Source organism: Periophthalmus magnuspinnatus, chromosome 16 (genome assembly GCF_009829125.3).
Source record: "Periophthalmus magnuspinnatus isolate fPerMag1 chromosome 16, fPerMag1.2.pri, whole genome shotgun sequence".
NCBI classification, from domain to species: domain Eukaryota; kingdom Metazoa; phylum Chordata; class Actinopteri; order Gobiiformes; family Gobiidae; genus Periophthalmus; species Periophthalmus magnuspinnatus.
The window spans coordinates 22,885,634-22,909,809 of NC_047141.1; the positions used below are offsets into that span (position 1 = coordinate 22,885,634).

The 24,176-nt window shown below is 39.3% G+C and overlaps 1 protein-coding gene across 1 annotated transcript in view; it reads right to left on the reverse strand.

Annotated features, from left to right (window-relative positions):
• Positions 1–24,176, reverse strand: part of cdkal1 (CDK5 regulatory subunit associated protein 1-like 1) — a 144,870-nt gene that overhangs the window by 100,621 nt on the left and 20,073 nt on the right. Inside the window, exons 5-7 of the mRNA XM_033980910.2 lie at positions 8,794–8,890; positions 5,932–5,980; positions 1,411–1,531 (exon numbers count right to left, since the gene is read on the reverse strand). Coding sequence (XP_033836801.1) covers positions 1,411–1,531; positions 5,932–5,980; positions 8,794–8,890 — 267 coding nt within the window. The remainder of the gene's footprint in view (positions 1–1,410; positions 1,532–5,931; positions 5,981–8,793; positions 8,891–24,176) is intronic.

Sequence of the window (24,176 nt, forward strand, 5' to 3'; positions counted from 1 at the left end):
GTGCTGTTCATCTTTTTAACTTGAAAGTTGTCAACTTTGTTTTGACACAGACTATGCGTTTCTCTAATTGGTTAAGCCACCTATCCATCACATCCATTGGAATTTATGGAGACCGGACCAAGTCCCAGACCACATCTTACAGAAAAAACTGTAATATTCGTTGGCAAGGCAACCCTTAAGACATTAAGACAATACTATACACTATACATATAAGGCTACAGCACTTATATGTATAGTGTGTACAAGTCAACTCATGGTCTTGTATATGCTTGTATATAGTAATAAGCTATGAAAGTAACAATTCATTTAGTTTCTTAATGTCTGCAAGTGCAAAATCAGTAGGCAGCTAGATTACACGAAGCAGCTTATTGGTAACATAGCATTTTACCCCCAAAGTCCGAGTGTTCACTAATGGCAAATCCAATTAGAAAATGTAGTGCATTAAACAGACAAGGCCTGACGCAGACATAATGGCCGTGTAATGTCTTGCAATTATACATGATGATGAGTAAGAACATGAGCCTATTAGCCAACTAAAAAGCTTTGGTTCAATCTTGTAACCTACAGTGGTACAAAAGAGCCACTGTGTCTTTAACTTGGCTCCCTGGAAAATAACGCAGCGGACCTTAAAGATGTCCCGCGACGATGATTGATGGATTATCATCAGCAGAGCCCTATAGCTGGCTGAAATTAGTCTGCTGTAACCCTTTTAACTAGCCTACGGAGAGTACAGGTCAGTGGAGACGCACACATCTGTAAACAACATAAAATTAGCCCATAAAGTGTATCCCCATATTATGTATCTGTAAACATCAGTCATGCTGTTTCATAGGATTCATCAAACTGGAGTAATATGGCTCTGGTGGAAAAAAAAGCAAAGGTTATTAAATATTCATCTATTGTTAATATTGAGGGAAGATTATACTAAGACTGAAACCATGGTGATAATTAAAATCTGCTGACTTCATGAGAAATGCTTAATAGCTCTGGTTTAAGAATAAAAACAGCAATTGGATTACAGTGATGTTGCTCTGCAATAGGAAAGATAACTTATATTTTGAGAAAGAAAAAGGATTTGGAATGGTTTGGAGCCGTTTCTTCACTACAGTAAATGGAAAGATTGGATCTGTCAGAAAGTGTTGAGAAAAGAAGGTACAGAGCCTAGGGAAGAGTAATTGTACAATTACTCAAAGAGGATGTGTTTTTCCTTTGGTCTTGATCGCAGCCTTCTATATAGTTTGTTTGTGTTGTTGTTTTCCAATGTGTCATATTTAATGCCATATGTAGTAATGATGTTATGTAAGCAAAACAATTACTTGCATCGATTTTCTTTGTAATGAAACATGAAAGAAGAAATAATGTCCTGCTTATTGTGTGTTGTAATGTTTTAATTGAGCAGCTTCATCTTACCCTGTATTAATGGAGATTATTTCAATGAGAGGATTTTTCCTGATCTTGGGCAGGTCTAGTCTGGCTCCTCCCAGTCTTCGTCCTCCATCCTTTTTCTGACCCAACAGACGAACTGAATGTCCTGTAAACAACATAACACACATTAGAATATAAACCGACATTATCACTTTTCAGAAGAGCTTTGAAAGGTAAACCACATAACTATTTGTGTAAAACAAACAGTACTCACATATAAAAAGACATTTACATAGGCCGTTTCACCACAAAACAAATGTGGCTGCATTTGGCATTCAAATAACACTATTAAACTTCAAGCATCAACTTTGTTTTTTCTTTCATTTGATTTAGTTTACACTGGTTCTCAGCTATTGTTTATGATTTGAAGTTTTCAAGAGAGGTCAAGCAATAGTACAAGTAGAAAATACAGTTTTTTATAGATTGAAATTACTGTTTTGATAGGAAAAAACAGAAAAAAGGGGTAAAACTAAGACCCACTAGTTAGAAAGGTACATCTAATGCAGGCGTGACACCCAAACTCCACTCTTGCCTCTGTGACACAATTAGGATACTAAGAATGCATTAGGAAAATGAAAGTTTCCTCTCCAAAAAAAAAATCAGTTAGTTCAGTTTCCTACATTTTTGACCATAAAATCAGGTACTGTACCTTTAAGATTTGAGATATTAAAATTACTATAATAAATACTTTATTTGATTGTAAAAGATAATAGTAAATAGCTATTGTTTTTCCATTCCAGGTTTGAGTACTTTATAATACACACCTTTATTCCTAGACTTTCCTGGCAACAAGACTTGTATTTTAAATCTTGACAAAAGGTTGGACACTGTTGTGTAGAAATTCAATACAGTTGTGGCTCTTCTTTAACTGTTTAACAGGTTGTGGACCTCTAAAACTGGTGTGTGTGAGATGAGGGTGCTGAGGGATGGAATTGTCTTCCTGTTTTCATCCGCTTTACACTGGTCTCTAGGGAAGGAGGGCTCAGGGCAGGAAGCGGGGCTATCAATTGGTAGATAAAAATGACAATCTGCCCCAGAGGAGGACACCGAGCCAATCAGTGAGGCGTGACTGCCTGCAATAACCTATATCGGCAAGGAAATGGGAAAACTTCCTACATAGAAATCAGTATTTATGAAAGTTTGGGTTCAAGATAGAAACTTGATACAAGATGAAATATGTGAGGTAGTATGTCGCTGTTTTTATGATTCAGAGGAGCTTTCTCTTAAAAACACAAGTAGACAATAAATCCCCCCACTCAGTCATAACAGCCCATTAAAACACAGTAAAGAAAAAGTGGGGGAAGTTTGATAGGACAGTGTATGGATGGATGGTCAGGCGATAAAAAAATACATCAGAAATGAAAGATGTATAGGATGACCAGATGGATGGCTGGATGAAAGAGGCAGGGAGCTAAAAGGATGACCCGGTGACCTGCGTGTGATATCTCATAAGTGCTGGGTCTGCCCGTGCTCCCGCTCTGATTGTAAAGCAGCAGGCAAGACCTGAGGGGGAAGGGAGCACACTGACAAGACGACAAGGAGGTAGCCCACCACTACACAGCTGTAACACCGACACACTTTGTTCGGCACAGGGCAGAAGGCGATGTGCCAAAACCAAAACGTAACAGCCAAATGTCAGAAGAATCAATTCCACTGATCGAGAGTACAAGTTGGCGACAGTTACAATTTGCCTCAATACGATCGTTGAGTGCAGTGCCGGCCATGCATGAACCATTGATATTTGACAGTGACACAGACTTGGTAATAGCCTTAGAAAAAAGCCTTCGATCAAAAAGAATCTATATCCTCTATTGTAGACACTTTGTGTATTGGCATAAGCAACTTTAAATGACAAATGTCTTCTGGAAAAAAGATGCAATATATAAAATCAGACTACTACCTCTCAATGTTTGTCGTGGAATCTAGGACCATTATAAGGCCTTACAAACGGACCATGCTTTTAAAACATTTTATTATGAAGAACAGAGTAACTTGATTGACTAGAACAAAAATGTTAAGCTTTACAAGTTAATAACAACTTAAATGCTAAATGAAATGTGTGGTATTTTGTGTCAATTGAATAATTTGATGGAAAATGGAAATGCAAGTCTCTGACTGCATTCTTTCTCATGGCAGAGATATTTTTCTACTTGAACTTTCACATGGCACTTCGCAGTGTTTATCTTTATGAAATAAGGATCAGAAGGTTATATTGACGCTGTGTAGCCTGTGATCTTTGGCTAAGTAGATACATTAGTATGTCTAACCTTTTCCCATTGATATGTTTGACACATTAAATCTATATTGTTTCTGGAGATAAAAGAATATCTGGTGAAATGGTATCCTACAGGCCTTGAAAGCAGATCAATACGAGAAAGCCATAAAGAAAATAAGATCTCAAACGGCTGTCATAAAGGAAAAGGTAGCGTTAACTGTTCAGCCTTTGGTGGCAAGAAGGCATTTAACTAGTTTAACTGGCAAGTAAATATTTAAAATTTGTTAACACTCATAAAAAATGTATTTAGTCTTGATATGAAAAATAACAAGTGGAAGGATTTTTGCAGGAAAATCAACATCTGGTAGAGTTTAAGATATAATTGAAATCTAATTTGAGAAAGCATGTGTTACTACAGCAACAGCTTCACCAACCAAATGACAGATGTTGCAAAGATATAAACAGATAAAGTGCATTGCTGTTGCAATGAATTTGTGATTGTAAATGTAAAATAACGTTTGCATGCTCAGCACCTCTATCTCAGATAACTAAAGTATAAACAGACAGCATTTACAACAGGTAGTAACTTGAGCTTTATGTTCAGGACTATGGGCCGATTAAAGAGAGCTTTGTAGTATTGTCACATGCTTACAGAGTCACCATTGTTAAACACATTTGGAGCAACAATTCCAAACGCACAGATACTCACACCTCAAGAAATAAGCTAATAAAGGCATGCTAGTACTTGTCATGTGGAAAACAGACCTGCAAGCGATTTTTGTGCAGCTAAGAAGCGTGTCTATTAGCAGTTCATTGCAGTACCGTAAGTATTTTAGTAGCCATTACAAAAGGCAAATCCCGGGGCTTTAAGGTTTATGCCCAGGCCTCAGAGCTGAAATAACAGCTCTCAGTTTATACGAGGTCATAAAGAACTGTAATGATACTGGGGAAATTAGTTTCCACGAAGGGGGCAAAGAGGCTAGAGCAGCAAGGAACTAGAGCAGGAACAGTATGTGGCGAGTCAAAGAAGGGGGATAAAGATTACATTATTCGAAGAAAAGGAGAGACATAGAAGGAGAGGACAGCAGAAAAGGTATATCCAGTTATAGACAGCAAATAGGTGTGTAGGAGAGAAGCACAGGTTAATGACGCATTGTAAAATTAAGGCCTAGTTCGGCTGTCCTTCATTAGAGAGGCAGCACAGCAAACTAACCACTCACATACAGTCTACGGTCAATCTGTTCTTTATTAAGGAACAGCTGGGGGTGTATGACAGCTTGACTGGACACTGTCGTACTATAAACTCTGCCTGACCTTCATTAAACTGTTAAGTGCGCTGGTTGGCTTTAAATGGATGACCTAATCACAGCCATGTGAGTCTGAGGCACAGTCAGTGAGGCGCTCTGACAGAGAAAATCACTTAGCAGCAACTTATAAAGTAAAGCAGGTAAACCCCAGAAAGACTACATTCAAATGCTCTTTTAAATCTCACCCTCCACTTGTTACTGTGGATTCTGTCCTGACTTCTCACGCTGTCCAAAGACATGCAAGGATAGGGCAGGTGAAATGGGGAACCTAGATTGTATTGAACACAAGTGACAGAAAAGGGCTGTCACTGCATTTACCTGACTCTGACTCTGACTCTGATTTGTGGTAATTTCATGATCATGGGTTCCATACTCGAGGATTGTGTGTGTTTAAAGGGGACATACTATGTAAAATCTACTTTTATTAGCTTTTAACCATGTAACAAACACTCAAAGTTGTATTCCAGTTGATTTCGGAATGTCTCAGTAATTTCGTTGTCCTGCATTTGAGTGCTTATAAAGTTTCTGTTTTAACCTAGAATGGTTCTCCACCCAAAGCTTTGTACTTAGTTGCAATTATTTAAAAAAAAATCAGGTTACCGGGTCATACAGTGTTCAAAAATGTAACGTAGCCCCTTTTCCAAGAATAAAAACAAGTATCACTCATGCCTAGCTGGAAAATTAGTAGATGAGCAAATTTTGTTTTGTTAGCTCTGGAAAACACTGACTCTACCAGGCAATAAATCATGCCCATTGTCTAAAAATAGTTCAAACAGAAATGCCATCTTTGTTGCTGTTGAGGGCTGACATTATTGAAAATCAATTTTTTATTAATCATACTGTGTATAAATTTTGGATTGGAAACTCAAGGCCTGCTGGACATGACTTATGTATTCAGCAAATTGTGGGGATAATTATTCACTCACGAGCTGATCAATACAGGTCTGCTTGTGTGTATGGGCGCCTCTGTGTGTTTTAAAATACCTTTAACAGCCTCGTCTACGACTTCCACCACTCGATCAATCTGCTGGACCTGGAACACAGACACATGGGAGAGGTGTATTGATGCTGCTGTCCCTATACCCAAACCAAACTCTGATATTGACAAAGTACAACACTGATTTAAACAGGAGGGGCTTGTAAACACACTCCAATACAGATGAATAAGGACACGGACAAGTTTTTTCCTCCATCAGGCTTAAGTGATACTGATTTCCTAAATGTCACTGTGAATCTATATTAGGAAATACATTAAAAAGTGGAGGCAGAGTGACAAGAAAGGCTTAAAACAGATAAATGGATGAGTGTATGAAAAAATACAGGCGAAGGAGAGGAAACATTGGGAAATTGACACTTCAAGTATTACTTTGGAGTTTCACTTTTAAACTGGGTCAACAGAAGAACATAGCAGTTTATTTTTATTATCTTCAGCTATAGCATACTTGAACAAGGAAAGCATTAAATCAACTGCACTCAGATGTACAATTTTTAGATTACTTTCCCAGTACACACTTTAACACTTCATATTTTGGTGTTCTCTGATGTTATTGCTCACTTATGTGTTTAAAGTAACCCAAGAATCTGATGCACTTCAGAACACCTGACATCTGAACCATGGTTGTCAAAAAGGAACAGATACTAATCAATACTAAAACGTTATTAAAACTAGATACTAATTTGACGTATTGATGAAAAAAGCACATTCCAATACTAGTTTTAATCTGGGAGTGTGTCTTTATCATTACTAGTATGGGCTAAATGGTAATACAACAAAAGTATAATAATTTACTTTTAACATGACCTTGTATTGTCTGAAAGTGTTTTGTGCGTTTTAATTGCTGTGGTAATCAGGCCTTTTCTTTAGTATTCAAAATATATTTAGAAATATTAGTATTGTGACAACAAGTCTAATGTGTAATTCTTTGTAGAGGTCATCATATCTTCATGGTACCTGTAGCCTTTGCAATAGTAACCATTCAAATTGTGATTTCAAACTGATTGTGACTAATCTTGCAGCCCTAATTTGTAACCCTAATATAACCCATGCCCCACCAGACCAGAGGCATATAGAACAGTACATTGCTTAGAGGGCTGTTGGTGCAGAGCCTCATGTGCATCAGTGCTTCTTCCTCAGCACTGAGCCTGTGAGTACCTCTCTAGAGCATCTAAACATACAGGATGTGACATGTCTGGTGCAGATAGAGCTGGGCACAGTGGTTTGCGTGACTGACTATGTACCTTACAACAATACACTGTCTTTCATTTTACTGAACTTCAGACAGAGCACAACAGAAGTACAAAAGGCAGGCTCACAGCACAGGTCATTGAACTGAATGGATTCAACAGGAAACACCTTCTCCAAACACAGCCCTTAACTAGCCGTTAGTGCAATCGCTTTATACAAATTCATGACTGGTTGTTTGCATATCATTTGCATAACCCACCAACTGTCAGTGTCATTGTGTTGGTTGATTGTAACTAGCAGGGACGCACAACAGCAGTGCATGCATCTGTCTGTGTTTGTCACAATGCGTGTCTTATCATGCATGGCTCTATCAGTGTTTGAGCTGGTGCAAGTTGTATCAATGCATAATCCAATCTACTCATGACAATGAAAGCACTGGCGGTGGTAAACTTCCCAGCTGTTTCTACTCACCCAAAGGCGATTGCATCTCCACGCCTGTTTATGTGGATGTAATTATATTACTCCTACATGCTACTTCATTTAAATCTAATTACACTTTACTATGGAATGTTTACTTAAATAGCATAAGATTATTTATGTTGACAGATATTTAACATCCCCCAACACCACTTACCAGGTACATTCATTTACACTGGTACTATTGTAGCCTATAAGCAGTACAATTTAGAAAAACAATGTGTATCCCCAACATACCTGTAATTTCAAGGTCAGATTTAATATTTTTATATTTATATATGAGATTCAGTTTGATGAAAAAAAAAATAAAAATAAATATATATATATATATATATATATATATATATATATATATGTATGTATATTTGATATAATATAATCTCTCTCTAACCTATAATCATAATATTTATAATACAATGTTTGATTTTCTCTCTAAAAACATTCAAGTAATTTGTGAGATTCAAGGATTGCATCACAAGTGAATGCACTATAAAATTATTCATAAAGGTGTAGAAATATTACCTCATAACCATGTTTAAAAATGTAAAATTAAGTAAAACAAGCTACAACATTTTTCAAATCAGCTTTTAGCATTTTATTGGCAATGTTACTTCAAATTTTTACCAGGTCAACAGTTGAAGTATTATCAATTTATCCACATACCTCCCACATCTAGAACCCAGATGAGGACTGCTGACTTTCAACAAGCAAAATAATAGGTTGATAGATAGTGGTCTTGAGAAAACCCTATATATATTACATATTGATCCAAAAGTTTGTGGTTAGTATTCCTAGTACAGAAATCTAGTTTTTCAATCCATGTTTTTCTATTTATTCTCTTGGACCTACAGTCTTATCTTGAGGCTTATTGTTGGAATACTTTGTACAACTGTGGCCGACTCCTCTCCACTAAAACTTGCACACCAAACTGTGTTCATTTTAGTGGTCTTGTTGGAGTCTCGGAGGGAGCTGTATTGATCGGCCTCACAGCTGGAAGGCTAGAACAGAACAAATGCAGCAAGCAGGCAGCCAGGTGAATGACAGGTCAAACTGAGCGTGTGTGTGTATGTGTGAGGCTTGGCTTCAGTCAGCATCAACTAATGGGCACACCTCAACAATACACCACTGTACAAATCCAATTATCGTCTGTTAGTTGAAAGGACTGAATACTGAAAAATGCATACCCCTATGATACTGAGTCCCTTGAGGTAGTCCATTCTTGGCTGAGCTTGGGGTACACAACCTGCCACCACCACCTTCTTTTGTTGTTCTTGGGCCTTTCTGTAAAAACAAAGGAAGAGGGGAACAGAATTAGTTTGTTGGCTAAGAAAGATTTGGTGTTTGTGAAACAAAGATCCACCATCAAAATAGTGAAAAATCAAAGTGTTGACGACTCAAACACAAAGCACACTAAAGCCATGTTAAACACATTGCAGTGCCATTTTGAAGATGATTGAAAGCCTGCTCTGACTTAAGAATGTATCTACAAAGAGCGTGCGTGTGTGCACCTCTAAGTGCATATAGGTCTATGTGAATCTTCATGTCACCTCCACTTAAGGCCTCTGTGATTTGAGACACTTGGTTAGTCTGACAAAAGCTTTTGGAAAAGCTGCCCACCGTCAACCATGAATCTTTAATAATGAAGCCTCCTGACAGCTGGAGCTAGATAGAATACAAGAGGAAGACTGGGGGGAGGAAGAGGAATGCGCGAGAAAACTAGATGCAAACTGTCATATGTGTTATATTTCCGATTGTGTTTATGTATTTCAGCAAAACAGAGACAGGATGTGGAGTCAGAGAGAAAGAAAGCAAAGGAGATGGACGGTGCCCATTAATATGCAACTATGGAACAACCAATAAGGAAACTTAGAAACTGGCATCATGCAATTCTTATTTTCTCCTTTGCCATAATTTATTTTTAAAATAGACCTTATATGCTGCCATTTATTTTCTTCTTAGAGGCAAAGGGACTGAATATATCCCTGCTACTCTCACTACTACATATTATTATCCCAATATCAACAATGTATTAAAAAGGCCCCATTATAAATCATACAGGAATAAAAAAAAAAAAAACAGATTGTAAACAGATTTTGTTTTTGTTTGTTTAGTAACTCTATACTTCATTCTCCTGTTATGGAAAAAAAAATATTGAAGAACAAAATGTATTTATTTTTTAATTAGACCATTTTAGTAACTGATTGGAACAATACACAACAAAATTTGATTCATTGCACAGTCCTAATAAGACACAAAAATAAACTTGCTTAAATCCAGTCTTCCCAAAGGTGCATACACCGTTAACTGTAGTTTCACCAATCAGCCAAGTGAGAAAAGTGGAGTTTGTTTTATCCACACTGGCGCTCTTCAGCACACATACAGTAGGCTTCTGACACACAGCTGCACAGGAGGGGTGCGTCTGCATAATTCACAGTCTCCTGCCAAAAAGCGCCAAACGTTCCTTTAATGCGCTGCTCCCCGCCCACAGACTTGGAGCTGACACAGCGAGTAAGCAGACAGCGCCTGAGCCCGAGTCGTCTGAGCGCCCCAGGGGAAACGGGCCAATCACGTCGCACATGCTTCCTGGATGGGACGAGATGGAATGGGATTATGTGATGCAGTTGCCGTGGTGATACTTTTGAGGCCGACCACGCACTCGCCGCCAGTGACCCGGACCGGAGCAGATGTCCCTGGAGATCGGGGCAGAGCTTGTATGTGTGCGTGTACAAGTCTGCGTGTTTCTTGGCTTTCTTGGCACCTTGCCCTAAATCTCCCCAGCCCCCTGTCAACTTTGTGTTATGACTCGCCATAGCCTCCAGACCACACATATGTACCCACTGACAAGGTCCAAACACCCACATGGCCTGCATAGATTCCTATAGAAGATAGAGCAACAGCACGGCCCGCTCCATGCATACATGTATGACCTCTGCGCAGTGAATGTATGGTCGGGAGGGCTGCGCTGTACATCCTGGTTTTTAACAGCTCAGTGGACACAGCGAATCAGTCAAATGAGAGCAGACTAAATGTCCAACTCAATTGATCAGGCCGAATGGAGGGAGGCCCAGGCAGTAAATATGACATTAAAATAAGCACGGAGCATGACCTATATACAGCCTCTTTTCAACTTTCTCACAACTCATCTTGAAAGAAAGAGACTTCTCCGATAGAGATTATAGCAACTTATTAAGTGCATACATGCATATACACATACATACTGGGGGCAATCTCAACTACATACATACAAGAGAAAGAAATTATTGATAACAATGTAGAATAATATAGGAAATATTGGGAAAATGTACCCTTGAACTGGAACTAGAAATGTAATTAATATAGAATACTGATCTATTGATCCTATAACCTGCATAACCAGCGTTTTCAAACTGTGGTGCTTGGGCTTGTTCTGGTAGTACTTCTGGTTTGAGACTATGCCCTACACTTATTAGATTAAGAAAATTCCATCCATCCACTGCTTTTTTTCCTTTATTGTGAAGTCAACTTTAAAAACATGACAATCCCAAAGTAAATATTTGAAGATCCACACCACTCTGGACTCACTGGTCCAAACTGTGCAGCCATAACAAAACTTCCTGAAGACCTAAGGCCGAGTGACTCATCTGCTCAAGCGTGTGCTACATGAACCACAGAGACCGCAGATCGATTCCCAACTCTGCACCATGTCACTCACCTGTCTCACTGCCTGACTGTCTCAACCAAAAAAAAAAAAGACCAAAATGGGACAAATCGTCATAAAACAATGCATCTGATTGTAAAGATTGAGCCACATGATTATATATTATACGTATAAATGTCATTGTTTTGGAGTGGCCATCGCATAGCGCTGATCCCAGTCCTATTGAAATGGGCAGACCTGAAAAGGCATGTGCGAAACTTGGCTCAGTTACACCAGTTCTGTCAGGAGCAATGGGCCAAAATCCATGCCAACTCTTGTGAGAAGCTTGTGGAATACTAATGAAATGTATGTAAACATCTGATTTTGAAGAAGTAATGAAAAATTTCCAAATAAAACTCTTCTCTAATTATTCTGGCAGTTTGGTAATCCTCCTTTGGTAATCGTTTTATATAGTGCATGTAAACTTCTGGTTTCAACTCATATATATATATATATATATATACACACATACATACATACATATATACATATATACACACACACACACATATATATATATACACACACACACATATATATATATACACATACATATATACATACATACACTCACCTAAAGGATTATTAAGAACACCTGTTCAATTTCTCCTTAATGCAATTATGTAATCGAACAATCACATGGCAGTTGCTTCAATGCATTTAGGGGTGTGGTCCTGGTCAAGACAATCTCCTGAACTGGAAACCTGAATGTCAGAATGGGAAAGAAAGGTGATTTAAGCAATTTTGAGCATGGCATGGTTGTTGGTGCCAGACGGGCCGGTCTGCTCAGTTACTGAGATTTTCACGCACAACCATTTCTAGGGTTTACAAAGAATGGTGTGAAAAGGGAAAAACATCCAGTATGCGGCAGTCCTGTGGGCGAAAATGCCTTGTTGATGCTAGAGGTCAGAGGAGAATGGGCCGAGTGATTCAAGCTGATAGAAGAGCAACGTTGACTGAAATAACCACTCGTTACAACCGAGGAATGCAGCAAAGCATTTGTGAAGCCACAACACGCACAACCTTGAGGCGGATGGGCTACAACAGCAGAAGACCCCACCGGGTACCACTCATCTCCACTACAAATAGGAAAAAGAGGCTACAATTTGCACGAGCTCACCAAAATTGGACAGTTGAAGACTGGAAAAATGTTGCCTGGTCTGATGAGTCTCGATTTCTGTTGAGACATTCAAATGGTAGAGTCAGAATTTGGCGTAAACAGAATGAGAACATGGATCCATCATGCCATGTTACCACTGTGCAGGCTGGCGGTGGTGGTGTAATGGTGTGGGGGATATTTCCTTGGCACACTTTAGGTCCCTTAGTGCCAATTGGGCATCATTTAAATGCCACGGGCTACCTGAACATTGTTTCTGACCATGTCCATCCCTTCATGACCACCATGCACCCATCCTCTGATGGCTACTTCCAGCAGGATAATGCACCATGTCATAAAGCTCGAATCATTTCAAATTGGTTTCTTGAACATGACAATGAGTTCACTGTACTACAATGGCCCCAACAGTCACCAGATCTCAACCCGATAGAGCATCTTTGGGATGTGGTGGAACAGGAGCTTTGTGCCCTGGATGTGCATCCCACAAATCTCCATCAGCTGCAAGATGCTCCTATCAATATGGGCCAACATTTCTAAAGAATGCTTTCAGCACCTTGTTGAATCAATGCCACGTAGAATTAAGGCAGTTCTGAAGGCGAAAGGGGGTCAAACACCGTATTAGTATGGTGTTCCTAATAATCCTTCAGGTAGGTGGGTGAGTGTGTGTGTGTGTGTGTGTGTGTGTATATATATAATTTTACATACGTTATAGGCTATATACAGGCATATATATGGCCATAAGATTAAAGTAAGGGAAAAGTAATACACTGCAAATAAACTACCTCCCTAATTTCCACAAACTCTATATTCAAGAGTAAACGTTGCGTTGTGAGCTGGAGCAGAGGAAGTTTTTGCATCTCTCCTAGTGTCCTCTCTGTGACTCCTCCTGCTGTTGCACTCTATGGCTATATGGCTGCATGCAGGAAGTGGATGAGCTCATTAGACTCTCAGAGCTTGCCATATGCTACTTAGCAAACACACAGCTCAGAGGATGAGGTCATACTAATAAAGGATAATGTTATGATGCTGGGAACTACATACTGATGCAGTCTGGTCACAACTTATGCAGCTACAATGTTATATAAAGAAAAGCAATCTCATACAATCAAACCAATGTTTATTTGATAATCAGTCATACTTTAACTTGCTACAGAGGCTGACCGTCAAAAAGCTGAGGTCTTCTTGGCATAGTCTGTAATTATTTCTGCAAGATCTGGACTGTGCCAATTTCCCAAAGTGATTTTTCTTCTAGAAAAATCATATTCAGTCACACAGATGTTAATTGTTAAAAAGTTATAATTTTAAAAAACTAAGCACCAACCTAGATGCAACCTTTGTGGATTTCTTTTTTTACCAACTGTGCTTAACCAGAACAATATAAATGACCTCCATCTCTCAATTTTTTAGATCAATATTTAAATATATTAATTCACAGGTCTTAAAATATGATTGAAACAAAACATTAATGTGAAGAATTAAGATTGTAAAACATTTTCCTCTGCAGCATTTGATTAATTTCTTGGGAGTAGTCCTTGTCTTTGTCTCCGGGCTCGTCACATCTGCATTCCAGCAGCTGTTTCTGGCTGAGTTGACAATGAGCCAGCCAATCATACTCCTGACCTCCCAGCATTAGCAGGAGCACCCAGGGCCAAGGTTAAGTACCCATCAAGCCTCAGTAATTAAGATGTGGTTAATGCTGTGAGGTGGTGTGTGCTAGTGTGTCACTGGTCCAGGAGATTTGCCGGATTCACAATAGTTTGAACTTGTACTTCAATGGTCTCCATTTGTCTGCTTGGAGTTTAGTACAGATTATGCATTGCTAACAGTTATACAAGGGATTTATAATATATCGGTTTATATGATATCCTTTATGTTCCAATATTTGTATTTACATGAAATGACCGCAAGAATGCAAGAAGCATTCCACATAAAGAATAGCATTGGCATATAATACCGACTGTCTACATTAGTTTCTTCTGCTAGACAGTTTTCTTTTGATAATGTCTGTACATTATACAGGTGCTGAATTCTAAGAACAGCAGCTGAGTACAGACCTTGAGACCTGATTGACAGTATAGCTGCAATGTAATAAAAATACTTGTCTGTTTATTCACAGTGGAGATAGAAGTTTATGAAACCCTCTCTCAAACAAGAAATACATAAAACAGTGAACTCTGCATCTGGGGATGGAACAGCAGACAAACAAAATGAATAGAGTTAATGTACAGGGCTGTGGGCCTCAGGAGTCACTGCAGAAAGGAGAGAAGTGAGTGACAGCAAACTGTCAAAAGAACATCTTTATAAAAAGGATGAAAAATAGGCATTGAGCCCACTGCACGTCAAATAGATCGGAGCTAGGATAAAAGGAGGAAACACAATCCAGAATACTACCCAGCAAGTCTCCAGGTACCAGCACTCCCCCACGCCAATCACATCTTTTCACTCAATGCAATGGAGCATTTCTGTTTATCAAGAAAGTGACAGCTTACCACCAAACAGGCCCCGCACAGCTCCATTCAAACTTATTCAGCAGCTGCAATCTCAGCATGATTTAGATTTAGAAAACATCGAAAAAGAAATGGATAGAAACATAATATGCAGTAGCTCTTTTGCAAATTTCATCTTTTCTCTATATGTACATTATACAGACCCACAATAACCTAACTTCCAAGGTAACCAGGGAATTCATTCAGATGGACCACCCTCCTACATACTGGCATTTCAGACAAAAAATGAAAGAAAATAGGTGGATGTCCAAGGCACAGGCCCTAAATGATTGAGGAATAAGAAAGATTTAAAAAGGCACACATTTTGCTGAGATAGTTCACTAGGTCTAATAAACAGAAAATGCACGTTGTAGAGCAGCCACAAAATAAGCTTAATAAAGGCATTCATGTTAGAGCAGTGTTTTACAGGATACAGGCAATCTGTTGACCAATCAATACACCTATAACATGGTTAGTTTATGACTAGTTCATGTGGCCGCGGGGTACATCAAAGATAGGATGTGGTCCAATTATCAACATGGGTCTTGTAAAGCAAGTCAGTGGAAACTGCAGGTTTTCAGATTACTGCCTTTTTAAAAACAAATGCCGCACATAGCTCACATCGACCCGGAGTGGATGACATCTGTCTTGTAAAAAGAGCTCAATGTGTGATGAATATTGCATTGCAGTAAATGAGTTATATTTACCGCTTGAATGATTTATAACGGGAGAATGTTCATTTGAAAACAAGACAAAAGCTCCACCACAAAAGGGTCACACAAAGGAAAGTGGATAAAGTATACAAAAACATTAAAGATGTGTAAGCAGAAAATTGTACAGTCTAGACCTCATAGCATGTCTCTTGAGCCACATTTCCAATGTAAAGAAAGAATTTGTGCAAGGCTAGCTGCTGTGGGGCAGTGGGATGGGCTCACCTATGAGCTGACTTAGCTTATTGGGAAATTCATAGGACAGTATGTGTTTATGTTTTAGGTGCAAGAGATACTTTATATGCTCAGACATCAGTGATAAATAAGGTAATAAGAGGTTGGACTCTATAAGGGAAAAGGGTTAAAGCTAAAGTTATTTCTTGTGTGGCAGCTTGAAGCCGAAAGTTAAAAGGGCACAAGTGGCCATTTATCATGCAGAGCCAGCACCACTTGCTGAGAGACTTTTCACCTCTCTGGGAATCAATCTGAAACTGTGTGAATATGTTTGGCCCGGCGAGTACACATGTGTTCAAAGGATAGGAGCAGGAAATCCTTTCAGAGAGGTGAAAAGCCGTCCGTGGTTGAATGAGTTCACTCCAAATTAGTCCAAGCATAAACAATCATAATTGGTTTCAAGGTCATAAATTATTACGAGCAGCGGTTTAGAAAGAAGAATGCCACAAGCTCAACGACCTGGAATCATCAGCAATCTTTGGGTATTATTATTTTTATTTCCAGCTCACAAAGACAAAATAATTACACATTTACAGAAAGCGTTTTCAGGGACGTAATCTTGCCATAACCAATATCCAGACACAAGAAAAAAATTATGAATATTTTAATTTACCTTTGTGAGAAGATTGCTAGCACAAATATTCAATTTTTGTATTTTTGTAATGTTTGTATATGGTTGAATTCACTGACTGACTGACTATTCATAAGGACATGATGTACACAAACCATACTCTCCACTACAGCATCTCAAAAACCAACTTACTTCTTTGGTTTAATCAGCTCAGATGAAGAACATTCCAAAACCCTCTCTTGTGATTAACATCACTAAACCTCCCGACTCTCTTCAATCTCACCTCTATTCTTCTGATGTCTGCAACACTTTGGCCTCATTTTTCACCACAAAAATCCATCTTATTCACCAGCAGCTACCCACCTCCTGTGCTCTAACTCCGTCGGTCTCTACATCTCCTGTCACTTCCACCCCCTTTCATCATTTACCCTGCCTTCTGTCAATCAAATCTCCACCCTTATTCAAAAATCCAAAACCTTCTCATGTCAACTTAACCTACACCTCACAGCCTTGTCAAAGCCACCCTTCCATCTCTGGCTCCTCTCATCACCCATATAATCCATGCCTCCCTTACCTCTGGAGCAGGTCCGTCACCCCTCAAAACTGCTGCTGTCGCTTCCATTCTCGAGAAACCTGGTTCAGATCCCAATGATCTCAATAACTTCTGCCTCATCTCTAACCTTCCATTCATCTCCAAAATCCTTGAAAAAACTGTTTCCCCTCAACTCCACTCTTATCGGTCCTCCAATAACTTGTATGAACATTTCTCGTATAGCTTCTGTCCCCTCCATAGCACTGAAACTGCTTTGCTGCTGACTCAGGCCAAGCAGGAGGAGGATAGATAATAAACCAAAGTGCAACCTTTGACACCATCTCTCATTCCATTCTTCTTGACAGACTCTTCTATTGGCATCACTGGCACAGCCCTCTCCTAGTTTTTACTCCTAACTCTCCAACTGAACCCAGTTCATTCAACTCAAATCTTTCACTTCTCATCCAGTCTACATCACCACCGGTGTTCCCCAAGGTTCTGTTCTTGGCCCCCTGTTCATACTCTACCTCCTTCCCCTCAGTCACATTTTTCGGAAACACCATATCCACTTCCACTGCTACGTGGATGACACTCAACTCTACCTCTTCAGCAAACCAAACTCCACACTTCCACCCTCCTCCCTTATCAATGCTCTTGATGAAGTTAAATCCTGGTTCATCTCAAACTCCCTCAAACTCAACAGCAATGAAACTGAACTCCTCCTTTTAGGCAACAAATCCACCCTAAACAAGAGAAATCCTTTCTCTTTACCCATTGAACAGAGAATCTCTCTTTCCCCTCAGGTAAAGAGTCTGGGTATCATCCTCAATAGCACCCTCTCCTTCACTTCTCATATCAACATCACTTGCTCCGCCTACTTTCACCTCCACAATATCCACCACCTTCGCCCTTACTCCACAGCCCACTGCCGTCCTTGTCTGGATTATTGCAATTCCCCTCTGTTTGGTCCCTCACAAAAAACTCTATAAACTTCAACTGGTCCAAAACTCAGCTGCCCGCATCATCACACATACCCCCTCCATCAACCAAACATTACACCCATTCTAACAAACAGCTCCAATGGCTCCCTCAATACAAAATCCTGCTCCACACATTCGAAGCCTTCCACAACCTTGCATCTCCATATCTCTCTGAGCTCCTTCACACTGCCACACCGATCCGCTCCCTTTGCTCCTCCTGCTCTCTCAAGCTCTCTGTTCCCTCTGCCCATCTCGTCACCATGGGGAGCCTTCAGCCGCTCTGCTCCTCAGCTCTGGCACACTCTCCCTCCTGACCTCCGCAACACCAACTCACTCTCACCCTTCAAATCCAAATGCACCTGAAAACGCACCTGTTTTGACTGGCCTATTCACTCCACCACACCACCAGACCATAGCTGCAATGTCTCGCTTTAACTGTATGCTTTTAGCATATTTAATTTTGCTCTATAACGATCCTATTGTCTATTGTTGTAAGGTGATCTTGAGTGTCTGGAAATGCATCTAATAAATAAATTGTATTATTGTTATCATCATCATGATTATCATTATTAACTTTATTATTATTACCATTATTATAATAATTATTATTATCATGTACGTGTAGGTTGCCTTGGTAGCTTTGGCAAATCATCTTAATGGAGCTTTTTCTGGACTTAGGACTGGCACAAAGAGGAAGAGTAGATGCATTCTGTTTGATGGGTTAGATGCTCTCTGTAGATATTCTTCATAAACAGACTTGTTTTGCAGAAGCCAGCAGGCAGCCAATACTATATAACCTTACATGTGAAATGGATGTGTGAGTACACATACTGTATGCACATTAAGGGACTAGACAGACTATAGAAGTCTCATTATGGAGCTCCAAAGTCTAAGCATCTATTCAGCCTGTTAATTTCCCTGCTGATGTCTCCCTCCACACACGCCTGAAGTGGCTCCTCAGTGGCTTATCAGTCCCTCCTAAAGGCCTCCTCATTTAACCACCCTGCCTTATTTAGAATAAATAAAAATTCTGTTCAAAGCCAAGGATGCAGCATTCATAAAGCTGCTTGTCTGATTAAATTGCTATGCAGAACACCTCACCGCCACTTGCTCTGTAAAAATTAATTTATGGCATGTTTAAAAAGGATTTTTCTCTCCACATGCACGTTTCACCATTGAGTCGACACCAATTAAAAGGAAGGTTCAAGGCAGGGTTCATTACATTTGACGACACAAGGTGGGTGAATTGTTGAAAGACAAAAAGCTTTTGCAAAATGAGACGATTTTAAAAAGGCATTTGGCTCGTTAGAATGACACTGAATGCAGGCTGCAGATGAATGCAATTATGGCCAGTCCACTTTTTTACATTTTTCCCCTTGCTTTACTCTTGACAATAAAAGATTTTCAACAAAGATTCATGCATTATATAAATGAAACCATTTTACATAGGAACATGTATAATATCCTATTACAGATACATATGATCCATCAATTCTATATGCACTGCAGCAACCAGTTACACCAGGAACACACCACACTTAGATAAAGAAGAGCATTAATAACATTTACATACTGTACCATCAGCCTGGCAACAAATATACTTTGGTCTTGTTTCCTGGTTATAAATGCTTTCCATTTTCAGACAGTTGATTTATTCTTTTCCTAACACAATTTGTCAGTGTGGCACATATAGGATGCACAGCAGTACCTTGCTGCAGTGACATCCACGTAGCACAATTTAATCACGAGTAGAAGCTAAAGCGCTGCTCAAATATGCAAGCTATACGCTACATGCACCCGCTCCCCTCAGCTATGTTCCTTCCTTCTGCATTGGGCCAATGTGTGCTCTTGTTCACAGCACCTCAGAGGTTAAGGACTGCCCGCGGTCTGCAGAGCCACAACCCCCGACCCCACGTCTCACACAGGCTGGCATCTCACTGTGTATGTTCCCAAGCATTCATCACTTTCCCACATACACGTACCTATGGCCAAGTTATAGGCCTTGGGCTTGTGTCACTCTAAATAGTGTTTGGTGAAATTGCTTCTTGGCAAGTTGGCAGTGACCCGTCCATCTACGGTCAAGTAAAAGTAGAAATAAGCCCCGCAAATGAATGCCTTGATGTCAGCGTTAACTGGGAAATGCATGCAGTAGATTAAATTAGCTGACAGCCTATAGAAAGTTAACTATGGATTTAATTTAATTTAATAGTCTAAACTGTTTCACTTTCTTTGACCAACTATCATCCTCATTTCAGCTGTGATTCCCGTTCACTGCACGCGTCGCTTATCTCCCCTCAGGGTTCAAACATAAGGCAAGCAAAGGTCAGAAGTTCTTACTGTCATCTTGCATGACTTAATGTATATCAAACTTGTCTATATACTTCATATCATATGGAACCAGGGGATCACAAGCATTTGAGAGGGGATTTGAAAGAGTGTGGCTATATTCATCAGTGTGTACATGTCTTATAGGAAACTTTAACTAATACGCTGTCACATGTGCCCCTGAAGGTGAATAGAGAATGAACTGCCATATACAGCGATGGAATGTCATCTTTTATAACTCCGAGCTAGTATTTTGTATCTCAGTAGCTCAGTAATTTCCAGGTCAGTGCTTGTCAAGCCAACACCAACTGAAAAGCCTCTGGGATCGTCAGCCTAGAAAACAAGATCACAGCTCAGTAGGGAAAATGCCAAAAGCTTACAGGTGCCTCCCTACACAACATAAACACTTTTCTGTGTGGCTGACCTTTATTAATAAATAATCAGGCATAGTAAAACAGCCTGCTCAAATCGACATTAAAAGCTTTTGACTCTTGCTGAAAACGCTTTGTGCAATTTGTGTGTGTCCCAATTCTTGCCAGAGCGATTGTCTATTGGTCAACAGATCCAGGAAGCTCGTGTTTCGCGACACAGGGTTGGTTCAGGCTCAAATCCCACTGAGTGTAACTAAAGATACTTGATAGGAACATGGCAGGTGGTACACTGCGCTTCCACACAAACACAGCTGCCACCTGAGGCTGCGGTCTCTCCGGCTTTTGCACAGAATCACACAGAAATGAGCATGTTTATTTACTTCAAAAACAGTGTCAGGGAGTCAGACAGTCCACAAAATGGGAGCAGTAATAGTGGCATGTTAGTGTTGTTTGAGCAATGTTAAAAGAGTTGAGACAAAGTGAAAGAGGGGAACACGGGAGTGCAGGTGGGGCAGCAGGTGTCGTGTGTGTATTCTGTATTGTGTGCTGTGTATTTGGACTGGTCCAGGTGAACAGAAGGTCAGTGCAGTGCCGGCTATATGCCATCTGTCACAGCCGCTACATGTGACAGTGACATTTCCACACAACTGGCAAAAATGTCATGTCTCCCAGCCCCAAATTCAACACAGTTCAAAAGCTTATTCACTTCACTGTATATTCACTAATTTGATGAACGTCAGCTAAAAATAAAAATGCCTAGGGGTATGTTGAATGGCAAATGAGCATGGTTCAAATCAAGGTTGTCTTGTGGGTTATTACTTTGTTTAAAAGAAAATGTGATGCAAAAAAAGACATTCTAAGTAGGTTCAGACTTATTTAGTCCAGGAGACATGCAAATATAGAAAAAGGGACAACTATTATATTTTCAACTAAAAAAAACAGGGCTTGCATATTGCTTGGCTGCACTGAAAAAAATTTGGTTTACAGACATTTTTACCCAGGGGCAGGGTAGAGGTATGGCAGCATAGGATGTGCAAGAATAAGGGGCCCCAAACATTAAATAGGTGGAAAATGAAGGCAGAACAGCAGGAAGGAAGTCACTTGAGTGTCTGAGGGGTGCGAAAGTGGGTAAGTGATGGAGAATGATAGCCAGACACATGTAATTGTGTGACCATGTGAAAGCCTGTCATCACCTGCTGTGAGAAAAACTACTGGCTGAAAATAGTCCAAGCCCCAAAAACCCATCAAATAGCTTCTTCTTCACCTCCACAAAACCTGCGACCAAAATGAGAATGCTGAAAATAACTCTCTCAATTAAACAGGAAAAGAAATGGTCCAGGCTACAGACTTGAGCGAATGTATAATGAAGTCCACATCCATAATTAGCCACCGTCAATTGAGGAGGAAGATGTATCAAAAAGGTTGTTATGAGAATTATTGTTTTGGAAGCAAAAGTAAAATAGTATATTCTGTAATAAAATCCTATCTAAAAAGGCTGCAAAAATAGTATAAAAAAATGCGCCATCTTTTAAAATAAGTGTAAGAAGGCTGTCAAAAGTATTGAAAATCAGATACTAATCCATACTAAAACTAGTATTGAAAATAGATACCAATTTGTGATAGTATCAATACTAAAAAAGTCACATCAATAGGACAGAAATGAACCTTGTCTGAATATCTTTAGAATGAGCTTGAGCTGTATCAGAACAAATATAAGACCACATAGACTAATATATGGCCATGGACCACTATGGAACCTACCTGGACGACTGCGGAATTACACAGATATAAGGCTACATAGCAAGATAAAAGAAATTAATGTTGAAATATCATTATCGGTATTAAGTATCAAGTCTATTCCTTAGTATCGTAATCAAGTTTGGAATTTTAGTATCTATTTAAACGTGGCATTTACAGGTAGGTTTTGATAACTTGTTAAAAAGATTATCTGAATTACCTAATGAGGATAATACGAATTTAACATAAAACAATATTTTATGTTAATATCACCCACCACTAATTGTCACTCAATTTATGCTGGAAAATACTAAAAATGTGAGTAAATGTGAGTACTGTACAAAGCACGATATAAAACTTCTAGAGTAGACAGATCATTACACACAGTCTAACATGTGTGGACCTTAGACACTGATGAGGACATATTGCCTCTCCCCAAATCTCCAAATCTGATCTATCAATCTCTGGCTTCACTTACACACTGTCCTACAATAACAGACATGTAATTCATCATGGGCAGAGCAGAGCCTGACCTATGAACTCTGAGCTGCCCTCTGCTCTGCTCAATAAAACCTGACCAGGAGGCTGTTGCAGATTTATCAACAACATAATGAGTATCATAGAAGCTGCCATGTACTAATGTTAAATCTATCCCAAAAGTAATATACAGGCCAAAAATGATGATGCTAGCTTTCAAGGTATACCACAAAATTTAGCTGTGCCATAAAAGGTTACATTCTAGCAGTGTTTGTTGGTTTGTTACGCTGATATCAAGATAACAGAAAGTAATTGTTAGATTTTGATGACATTTTCAGGAAAGGTCAGTGATGGGACACAGCAGAAATTATTAGATTTTTGGAGTGGGTCCGACTGTGTGGATCAGTGAGATAGAGATATCACAACGGCAATGGAGATACTAACTCCAGCCAGAGGGGGTCACTAAAAGAACAAATAGTTGTTTTGAGAAAGTGGAATTTAGGGTTAAAAAGCTTTATATGAAGATGCAATATTGTTTTTTGTTTAAAGAAGAAATGTTGTACTTATATCTGCTATATAGTTATAATCTATGACACCTGTGCATAATTATGTTATATCTTGGACATTTTAAATATTGACCTAAAATGACTTCATAAAAATAAAAGTCCACTTACGTTTGGGCTGAAAAATTGTGTAGCCCAATGGTAGCTGATTCCAGCCTGTGGAACAAACAATAAAAATGCTGCAAGCTGTTGACCCCACCAATGGATAGCCACAAATCTGTGCCACTGCTGAATTCTACTATGAATCACTAAGAAAATGAAAGAAAGAGCAAGTAAAGAGCAGTGTATTGGTGACAGTGAAAATGTTGTAGATCAGCAATGATGTCTTGAATACAGGAATGTAATGATTACTCAGACATGCATGAATGTATGCATATAATTTTGAGAGGGTAAATGAAAAGGGAAAACAATTATAACATGGTTAAAAGCGCTAAAAAGTAGATTTGGCATAATAGGTCTCCTTTGTCTGTAATACTGTATATAGTCCATCTCTAAAGCTCAAAATACATCCCTTACTCTTATAGTCCAGCAACTTTTATAATACATGGCACTTTTTTTTTTCTTACCAATCGATTTTTCAGCTCAGATACTGATTCTTGGATTTTCAGTACCTGGTACATACTTAAAACGAGGTGAAGATGTTGTTAGAACTGTTACTACGAGTCGTCATTGTAATGTGGTCTGAAGAGATGCTTTTGGGGGACTAAATGGATCATTTGTGGTAAATGGGAGTGACATAAAAGACTGTTGTCTATGTCCATAATCTTGTTGAAAGCAATATTGTATTC